Source organism: Entelurus aequoreus, linkage group LG10 (genome assembly GCF_033978785.1).
Source record: "Entelurus aequoreus isolate RoL-2023_Sb linkage group LG10, RoL_Eaeq_v1.1, whole genome shotgun sequence".
Lineage (NCBI taxonomy): Eukaryota > Metazoa > Chordata > Actinopteri > Syngnathiformes > Syngnathidae > Entelurus > Entelurus aequoreus.
The window spans coordinates 49,011,164-49,021,852 of NC_084740.1; the positions used below are offsets into that span (position 1 = coordinate 49,011,164).

The 10,689-nt window shown below is 38.5% G+C and overlaps 1 protein-coding gene across 2 annotated transcripts; it reads right to left on the reverse strand.

Annotated features, from left to right (window-relative positions):
* Positions 1-622: 622 nt before the first annotated feature.
* skor1b (SKI family transcriptional corepressor 1b) lies at positions 623-10,029 on the reverse strand. 2 transcript variants are annotated; one of them, XM_062062183.1, is made up of 8 exons: positions 9,989-10,029; positions 8,349-9,925; positions 7,843-7,930; positions 6,709-6,819; positions 6,572-6,628; positions 5,872-5,946; positions 2,016-2,090; positions 623-1,098 (listed from the first exon to the last, which is right to left on the reverse strand). In XM_062062183.1, the coding sequence occupies exons 2-8, from the start codon at positions 9,918-9,920 to the stop codon at positions 1,004-1,006; spliced, it is 2,073 nt and encodes a 690-aa protein (XP_061918167.1). In that variant the 5' UTR covers positions 9,921-9,925; positions 9,989-10,029; the 3' UTR covers positions 623-1,003. The 2 variants fall into 2 exon arrangements, with proteins under 2 accessions (XP_061918167.1, XP_061918166.1); XM_062062182.1 differs by having other exon boundaries at positions 623-1,101.
* Between the last annotated feature and the right edge of the window lie 660 nt (positions 10,030-10,689).

A 10,689-nucleotide genomic window follows, 5' to 3' on the forward strand; every position in this document is an offset into this window, starting at 1 on the left:
AGCAATTGAGAGGAGACACAAACACGACACAGAACAAACCAAAAGTAGTGAAACAAAAATGAATATTATCAACAACAGTATCAATATTAGTTACAATTTCAACATAGCAGTGATTAAAAATCCCTCATTGACATTTTCATTAGACATTTATAAAAAATAAATAAAAATAAACAATAGTGTCACAGTGGCTTACACTTGCATCGCATCTCATAAGCTTGACAACACACTGTGTCCAATATTTTCACAAAGATAAAATAAGTCATAATTTTGGTTCATTTAATAGTTCAAAAAATTGTACATTATTGCAATCAGTTGATAAAACATTGTCCTTTACAATTATAAAAGCTTTTTACAAAAATCTACTACTCTGCTTGCATGTCAGCAGACTGGGGTAGATCCTGCTGAAATCAAATGTATTGAATGAATAGAGAATCCTTTTGAATCGGGAAAATATCGTTTTTGAATCGAGAATCGCGTTGAGTCGGAAAAAATCTATTTAGAATCGAATCGTGACCCCAAGAATCGATATTGAATCGAATCGTGGGACACCCAAAGATTCGCAGCCCTACTAATTAGCCAAGCTTTTTTTTGATAAAAATGTTTTATTTATGGGAAATGCAACCAAAAATCACATGAACAATTGTAAGAGAATTTGTGCTAAACAAACAAACAAAAAAGCTGATCATGTCCTCCAAAAACACAATGTCTGCAACAAACAATTACATCAAATACTTATTTGTGTGTTTTTACGAATTTAAAGTGCGTGACGTTCCAAATGAAGGTAAAATCACAGAGTGGAATAAATAACCGCTAATAACTGTTTACAATACATTGCAATTGCACGTTGCCACAAATAATAAATATCAATGGTCTCAAAACGAAATGCTGAATATTGCAATACATCCATCCATCCGTTTTCCTACCGCTTGTCCCTCATTCGAATGATAAATACGACAAATGACATGAGGAGCGGTGAGTCTGTTTCTCGCAGTAAAGTGAGAGTTCACGGTGGAAGCAGAGGGGACTTGAAGGTGCACGACCCCGTGCAGTGACGTGGGGTTAACATCTTGCAGGAGAAATGGTGCAACGCGTCGTGAGCTTCTGAGAAAAAGCAAAACAAGCCATCAACCATGCCCATGCAAAATCCTGGTGAAAAATATCATATATGAATAATATCATGTTTTTTGATCATTAATTAAATCAAGCAAATCCACCATTTTACAAGCAAACACTTGTTTCCATATTGGTCAAAAACATTAATATTGTACGGAGCCCCTAAAGGGACATGGGGGAAATTTTCTTTTTTATAGTTTTTTTTAAAAAATTTTTAGACATGTATGTAAAAGTTTCTCGTGCGCACGAGATAGTTATTCGTGCGCACGAGAAACTTTTTATAAAGTTATTAAAAAAAAAAAAAAACATTTCATTTTAAAACTTTTTTTTTTTATAACTTTATTACGGAGCCCCTAAAGGGACATGGGGGAATTTTTTTTTAAATACATTTTAAAACATTTTTTAGACATGTATCTCGTGCGCACGAGAAACTATCTTGTGCACACGAGAAAGTTGTGCGTGTGCACGAGAAACTTTTTATTAAAAAAAAAACAAAAAAAAAACAAATTATAATTTTTTTTAATAAAAAGAGAAACATGAAAAATAGATACATGAAAAAAAAAAAAATTAAAAATTAATAATTTTTTATTTATTTTTTTTATAAAAAGAGATACATGAAAAAATAAAAATAAAAAAATCTTGTGTGCAAGAGATACATGTCTAAAAAAAAAAAAAGTTTTTATTTTTTTATAACTTTATAAAAAGTTTCTCGTGCGCACAAGAAAGTTTCTTGTGCGCACGAGATACATGTCTAAAAAAAAATACAAATAAATAAAATTATACACTTGTGATTTAGGGCTATATAAATAAACATTGATTGATTGATTGATTAAAAAAAAAAATTCCCCCAAGTCCCTTTAGGGGCTCCGTAATATTGTACTCAATTGTTTTATTTTTCTCACCTCTAACGATGTGCAACTGCTGGACCATCTCCTCCCTGTAGGAGAGTTCTCTTTTCATCTGATCCTGAAAGTTATCTAAAGAAAGACGTTAGAATTAAATTAAATATCAGACAAAAAAATCACTGAAAAAATAAATCAATGTAAAATATAGATTGTTGTTGTTTGATAAATAATTCTCAAATTGGCATCACTGCGGTACATCTTGGCACTCAGCAGGGACAGTCAACAAATGCAAAAGTATCAACCAGATTTACTGAAATTAAAGCTCAAATTAGATTTTTTTTTTCCAGAAATATCAGCACATTGAGTTGATACCAATGTGTGAGTGTAAGCCGCATATTTACGTTGATGCACTTGCAAGGCAAAATGTTTTTGAGCTGATAGACAAAAATGTAAATAAATATAACCCAAAATAGTAAGGCTCTGTTGAGCGCCGCCCTAGTGGCGGTTTTCAAAAATGTATGAAAATGGAAAAGATGTTCGAAAAAATATAATGTTTTAATATATTTTCTGTAAAAGATAAAACATGACACAAACCTCCCTTAGTGTTAAAAATCCCACGGTTTATATCAAACATGCTTCACTGATGAGAGGATTTGGCAAGCGCCGTTTTGTCCTAATTTCGGCGGTCCTTGAACGCACCGTAGTTTGTTTACATGTACAACTTTCTCCGACGCTGCCACAGAAAGACCTGTTTTATGCCACTCCTTGTCTCATTTTGTCCAACAAACGTTTTATGCTGTGTGTGAATGCACAAAGGTGAGCTTTGTTGATGTTATTGACTTGTGTGGAGTGCTAATCAGGCATATTTGGTCACTGCAAGCTAATCGATGCTAACATGCCATTTAGGCTAGCTGTATGTACATATTGCATCATTATGCCTCGTTTGTAGGTATATTTGAGCTCATTTAATTTTCTTATGTCCTCTGTGTATTTAATTTATATTCACATGTCTCATGACACATTATCTGTATGTAATATTGGCTGCATGTCTGATTGTTGTTTGTGTGCCATGTTGTTCCAGACCACAGCAAACGTTACCCAGATTGCAAAGATTGTAATAAATCCATGAGAAGAAGACAGCCTGCCGTTTCCTTTAACTTGGGCACACACATCTATACCTTTGGCCATTCTAAGCCAGTCATTTCCAGGAGTTATCTCACCCTCTTAGTAGCCTCCGTTTTACTAATGTTTTCCAATGTTACAAAAATGTGTAGAATAAATATTACATTTCAACATTTCTGTCAACGAAGATTTGTGTCAGCCTGCGAAACATAGTCATTTTAATAGTTGATAGCTAATATAAACACTTACATCATGTGTTGCCTTCATTATAACACTTATATAAGGCTTTTAATTTTTTGCAGCTCCAGAAGGATTTTTTGTTGTAATTTTGGCCCAATATGGCTCTTTATAGGCTCAAACATGTTTAATTAAAGGTTATTGTCATTGGTACAATTTGATGCCGAACTAGTTTGCGATCCACTAGAAAGAAATGGTGCAAGGGTGTCCAATTTATAATATTATTTACCTATAGGTGACAATCTTGTAATATGTACTTCTGAAATTGGATCTCTTTATAGTTGTTGTTTTTTTGTTGTTTTTCCCCCCCGCTTTAGCAGGCCATGTTTATTGCCCAAAAAAGGCAAATGGTATGCAATAAATGGCCCACTTTGAACACACTTATCTAAATGAGTTTGATGGCGAAAAACATCACTTTTTTTTAACCATGCAAATTACCCTCCACCCCCACTTTGAAAATGAATCAATGTTCCCTGCAGCTGCACAGAAGGTGAAATATTTAAAAGCCAACAGGTGCTGCCTGGTAAAAAAAAAACACATTATTGACTACTCAGAAGCTGGATGAAGTGCATAGAGAGGCCTTAGGGGTCTAGAGTTTTCAAACCGTGCACCAAGTGCCCTTTTGACCCACTGAGTACTTTTTATTCGTCCATTTTGCATTGAGAAGTGATAATGAAAGTGATGTCCTTTCAAAATTGACCCGCCATGTAATTTAATTTGGCCCTTGAGGCAATATCAAATTAACATTAGAGCTGGCCCGCCGGTATTATACAGCGGCAGTGTCGCTGTAACACCGCATTCACCGCTAATACTCATACTTGCCAACCCTCCCGATTTCCAGTGCCCCCCTCGAAAGTCTCCCGGGGCAACCATTCTCCCGAATTTCTCCCGATTTCCACCCGGACAACAATATTGGGGGCGTGCCTCAAAGGCACTGCCTTTAGCATCCTCTACAACCTGTCGTCACGTCTGCTTTTCCACCATACAAACAGCGTGCCGGTCCAGTCACATAATATACGCGGCTTCTACACACACATAAGTGAATGCAAGGCATACTTAATCAACAGCCATGCAGGTCACACTGAGGGTGGCCGTATAAACAACTTTAACACTGTTACAAATATGCGCCACACTGTGAAACCACACCAAACAAGAATGACAAACACATTTCGGGAGAACATCCGCACCGTAACACAACATAAACACAACAGAACAAATACCCAGAACCCCTTGCAGCACTAACACTTCCGGGACGCTACAATATACACCACCCCCGCTACCACCAAACCCCGCCCACCTGAGCCCCGACATTAATGAACTTGCATCCCAGAAAAGATGGCAGGTATCTGGCTTGGGCACATCAGATTAGATCAGTTTGTTGCAAACTGAGCAGTAAAAAGGCCTTAATGGTTGATTTATTCATTGTTATTTTATTTTCTAATTTATTAGCCTGTGGAAAAAGTTCATGTTGATATTTACCTCAGAAGGCTGCAAATAGAAAAGAGGCATTCCATTTTTTATTTAAAATGTATTTAATATACCATTGATGTTTTTTCGTTTGTTTTTTAGAAAGTTGATTTTGCACTATTAAGTTATATAAGCGTTGCTTGTTCCATATTCAGCGTTAAAGCAAATCCGTGTAGCAAACTGAGCAATAATTAATGTTTTATTCATGCACGTTCTCTTGCTACTTCAAGGCTTGAATGTTTGATTCATTCATTATTGTTATTTTATTTTCTAATGTATTATTAGCCTGTGGAAAAAGTTAATGTTGATATTTACCTCAGAAGGCTGCAAATAGAAAAGAGGCATTAAATTTGTATTTAAATTTGATTTGATATGCCATTGATATTTTTGAATTATTATTATTATTTGAAACTGGATTTTGCATGTCACTATAAAGTTATATAAGCCTTGCTTGTTCAATATTCAATGCAAAACTTGTTTGGGTCACTATTAAAAGGTTAATTTGTTCAACCTTGGCCCGCGGCTTTGTTCAGTTTTACATTTTGGCCCACTCTGTATTTGGGATTGACACCCCTGATTTAGGTAATGATGCTCTTTCGATGAAAACACTAATCAATTTTATTTTGACATGCTTTGTATGAAGTACACTTAAGAGCTGCAGCACACAAATGTTGAGTTTTGATTGATGGTTGTAGAAATGTAGTTCTGCATCATATATAAGTACATGTGGTGACTTTCATAAAGTAACTACAATTCTAACTCAGTATGATACAGTGCAGCGCCAGCATATTTTAATTATCTGCAAAATTAAAAGTGTAAATCATTGATATAACGCCTATAATGGCGCTCAACATGCATTTGTAATATGTCGACAATATGAAACTCATATTTTTCTATTGTTAGAAAATAGGTACGTACATTCCTATTACAGTAAAATATGTTTCCCTAATGTGTATGTTTGTCACTGCTGATCCACCAGGCTGTTGTTGGAGCTTGAATTACAAACATGTAAAAGGGGGTTTCTTAAAGCAATAAATCAATCAAATATTACAGTGTTGGAGTAAAATGCCAGATTTTGGGAGCTCACCTTTTAAATGTTGAAATTCACGTTCCAGCTTTTTCCTCAGCTCAACCTGCTCTAAGAGTTGCTTCTGTAGCTCCTCTAAAAAAACACAAAGAAATACTGTAGATAAGGATTTTTTTTTTTTACATCTTATTTTTGCCTTTTAAAAAAAATACAAAATAAAATCAAATTTATAGCATAGTTAATGCTAGGCTGTAGTTCAGAATCTGCTAAATTATTATAGGCTTTCAGTGTATTTTCAAAATGTCACATCTCTCCAAAAAAACATATAATTCCATCAAAAAACTGCAGGTAAGGATATTTTTTTCAACTTATTTTTGCCTTTTTAAAAAAATAAATATATATATATATAATTTTTAGTATAATTAATGTTAGGCTGTAGTTCAGAATCTGCTAAAAATATTATAGACTTCCAGTGTATTTTCAAAATTTCACATCTCTCAAAAAAACATCTAATTCCATCAAAAAACCTTAATCTTGTCAGATTTTTGGATGTACATAATTTGACTTCAACTTGTGCATTTTAAAAACAATAAACAAAAAAATAATTTTGTTTGCTGCAACTACATTTCAAACGCCGGTTATAATATAGGCCTGCCGGTGAAATAATTGGGGTGATGTTTAAATACCTAATCAATGCAAATATGAAAAATACATAAATTGATGAGGTGGAAAAAATGAAATAATAAAAAAATGACAATACCTTTTGCGAGGGTCTGAATGTTTCTTTTTGCTTGCAGAGGTCTTGACGCGTCTTCATCTGGACACAAAAATAAACACAAAAAACTTAACGTGGAAAATACTATGAATTAATACTCTCTGATTATTATTAATTATTACCGTCGTCGTTCGGCTCCCGTTGGTTTTCTTCGCTGCTGCTTTGTTCACTAAAAGACTTGCTTTCCACCTCGTCCACGGTGGAGGACGGCTCCTCTTTACTCGCAGCATCATCTTGCAAGGAAAACACGCACAGTTTAATTTAATTGCAAAATAATTTATTATTATTATAATTTTTTCTTTTTACAATGAAATGTTTTGAGCAGGGGTCCCCAAACTACGGCCCGCGGGCCGGATCCGGCCACACAGCATCCAAAATCCGGTCCACGGGAAATCCCAAATTTAAAAAAAAAGTGTTTAATTTTTTAAAAATTATTATTATTATTATTATTTTATTTTTTATTTATTTTATCTTTCCTTTTTAATCCATTTTATACCGCTTGTTACTCTCGGTGTCTCCTAGCCGCTCAGGCAAATCATATTGTCTAAAAATGCATTTTTCCCAGCGATAACATGACAATGTTAAATGTTGATGAACATCAATGTTAATTGATGTTAACTGACAAAACGGATGAACACTGTAAAAAAAAATTCTGTAAAAAAAACGGTCATCTACTGGCAGCCAAACAAAAACCATAAAATCAAAGTAAAACATTGTAAACCAAATAATGATCAAAAAACATTATAATTACAGAGATTTTCATGAAAAGTTTTACGGGAAAAATATTGTAATATTACATGAATTTGAAAGTCATTTAAGAAAATAGAAAATGCTATGTATAATTAATTTGGTATTTTTCTGTAAAAAAAAAAAAGAAATATACATAGTTTGTCATTACTGGCATATTACCTGAAATAACAGGCGGATTGTTTATTTACAGATAATGTCTTCAATTCTACAGTTTTATAAACTATTAAAAAAAAAAAGATAAATTATAATAGAAATTTAGAGTAAATTAACCATAAAAATAGGATTTTTTCTTACAGTATATATATATATATATATATATATATATATATATATATATATATATATATATATATATATATATATATATATATATATATATATATATATATATATATATATATATATATATATATATATAGCCCGGCCCCCGGCCAAATTTTTTTAACCCAATATGGCCCCCGAGTCAAAAAGTTTGGGGACACCTGGTTTAGAAGGAGATGTCTGACCATGAGTGGTAATAATAATCCCCAAAGGCTGGTAGCTTGCAGCTCTAAAATGGTACGGACTGCTCCTTTGTTGCGGCTCGCTTCCCTCCTGCGTGGACGCATAAAGTCAAGTCAAGTCAAGTCATCTTTATTTATATAGCACGTTTACGACAACTTTTTAAATTGGTAAATGGTAAATGGGTTATACTTGTATAGCGCTTTTCTACCTTTTTTTTTTTTTTTTTAAGGAACTCAAAGCGCTTTGACACTATTTCCACATTCACCCATTCACACATTCACAAATTGAACCAAAGTGCTTTACAGGTTAAAAAAGCATAGAGCAAAAAACAAAAAACAACAAACACAAAAAAAAAGAAAGAAAGTAAACAATGAACGAGCTGATAGTGCAAAATCAATACGGTAAAAGGGGTCGAATAAAAAGTAAACAATTGCTAAAAATAACACAATAAACACGCAAATTACAAATATTATTTAATCAAATGTATAATTTTGTAGTTGACACTCACGTGGATAAATGGGCTCTCCGCGGACGGCTTGCTCGGCACTTCTCGGTCCCGTGACTGGGGCTCCACGCGTGGGGCCTGCGTGACTTTGTGAAAGTCGTCGGAAAGAGGAGACCGGGCCCGGGGACACGGCAAGGACAGCGGCCTGCGGTCGTCCTCGTCCTCCGGCGTTTTGTTGCTCTCCACGTCCACGTCCGCGTCCGCGTCGCTGTCCACGCACGGCGACACGGATCGGTAGCTGGAGCTCTCGCTTAAAAAGTCCGGCGATAAGTATCGCGTATACGGGCCGCGGTTCCCGTATAGTTTAGCGATGCAGTCCGCGTCTTTAACCACGGGCCGGAAGGCGGACACGTAGCCGAGCTTCCGCGCCACCGCGCCGCCTTCGTCCCCGGACTTGTCGTCCTCGTTGCGGCTGGAGCAGCGCTCGCTCTCCGCCGTGCTGTCTTTGGACGTGTGGTCGGAAACGTCCGCGTCGGCGTGTCTGTGGAGGGGCAGGAGCTCCGGTGGGGGTTTGTACGGCGGCATCGGCAAGGCACCGGCGGCGGGCCAGAAGACGGGGAAAGACGGGTAGGCGCTCTCCTTATTGGCGCCGGGCCACAGGAGGCCGGCTTTGCTCTGCTCGCCCAGGATGCCGTCGTCCTTTTTCGGGCACAAGCCGAAGGCCGGGAAGCCGTACGGGTGCGGGAAGAGCGGCGGGGGGATCTTCTGGAGCATACCGAAGCCCTTACTCGGTACCGGGATGACCGGGTAGCTGCGCGGGGTCATGTTAATACTGCTGACCCGGTTCTCATCGGAGCTGATGATCTTCGCCGGCACTTCCTGGTGCGGACTCGGGCCGTGGTGGGACTTCAGCGGCGAGCAGGACCCCCCGCCCGGCATCGTCCTCTTGCGGCTCCCGCCGTTAAACATGGCCTTGACGTCTTCCCACGCGTGTAAAACGTCAGTCTGGCTGCTTTTATCGGACAGTTTCAGGTGTCTCCTCCACGAGTTGAAGTTGGCCGCGTCCGGCTGCGTGTATTTGGACTCGGGGGTGCGGTGGGAGTGGAATATGAACTTATTAGGGGAGAAGTACATGTTGCAGTACGCGCATTTGATGCACTTGGCCCGCGAGCTGTTGTAGCGGGCCGGGATGAAGCTGCCGCGGCTCCCCCACGCACACTCGTGGGTGACATCGAAGGCGAAATTCTCCGGTAATTTGGGCGGCGAGTGCGCGCCCAGGAACGACTTGCAGAGCCGCTCCGCCTCGCGTTTGGTGATCATGCCGCACCGCCGGGACGAGATGGGCATGGCGCCCGCCCGCCGGAGGATCTCCAGCTGCACGGGGGTGCACTGCACGCAGGTGATGCCCAGCGCCACTCGGCGGTTGTGGATCTCGTTGTAGCTGTAGTTCTTCAGCAAGGTGTTGGAGATCTGCGCCAGGCACAGACGCTCCTGGCCGTCGATCACCAGCGAGACGATGGGTATTCCGTACAGCACCGTCTCGCCCACCTGGTTGGGCTTCAGGTTCGGGTAGGAAAGTTCTTGCTTGGACGCCGGAGAGGAGCTGGAGTCTCGGCCCGCGGGGATGGGATCCATGTTGTCTGCGCAATACAAGTGGGGTCAAAGTGCGTACACGTCAAAACGGGCTTTTATGGAATAGTCACCTTCAGGGTTGGCGCAGCTCCCCTCCGTCGTGGGGCCGTGATGGAGGGACAGGAGGAGTGTGTGGAGGCTGCTGGGATGTTTGCTTTAGTGATGGGACGCCGCCTCCCTCCCTCTCTCCCTCCCTCCCACCCTGTGGGTGCGCACACCCGGTTTGTGTTGCACCGCTCCTCACATCCCTTTAAAGCAGGGGTGTCCAAACTTTTTCCACTGAGGGCCGCACACGGAAAAATTAAAGCATGCGGGGGGCCATTTTGATATTTTTCATTTTCAAACCATAACAAATATATGGATTAATTATTTTTTTTTTTTTACCTTTAGGGCTTCCGGGGACCATAAAGGGTCTAAGACAGGGGTGTCGAACTCATTTTAGATCGGGGGCCACATGGAGAAAAATCTACTCCCAAGTGGGCCGGACTGGTAAAATCACGGCACGATAACTTCAAAAAATAAATAAAGACAACTTCAGATTGTTTTCTTTGTCTAAAAATAGAACAAGCACATTCTGAAATTGTACAAATAATATTTATGTTGGATTTTTTTTTATTTTTACAATTACCTGTTGCGGTTAATAGTATATATACTTTATTTGTCGTTATTTATATTTTCTGAATAAATTATGTGATAATGTTCATCAGTTGGTGTTAATTTTCAATCCATCAAGATAAACATTTTATCAAAATCAAATTAAAGTATGTTATTT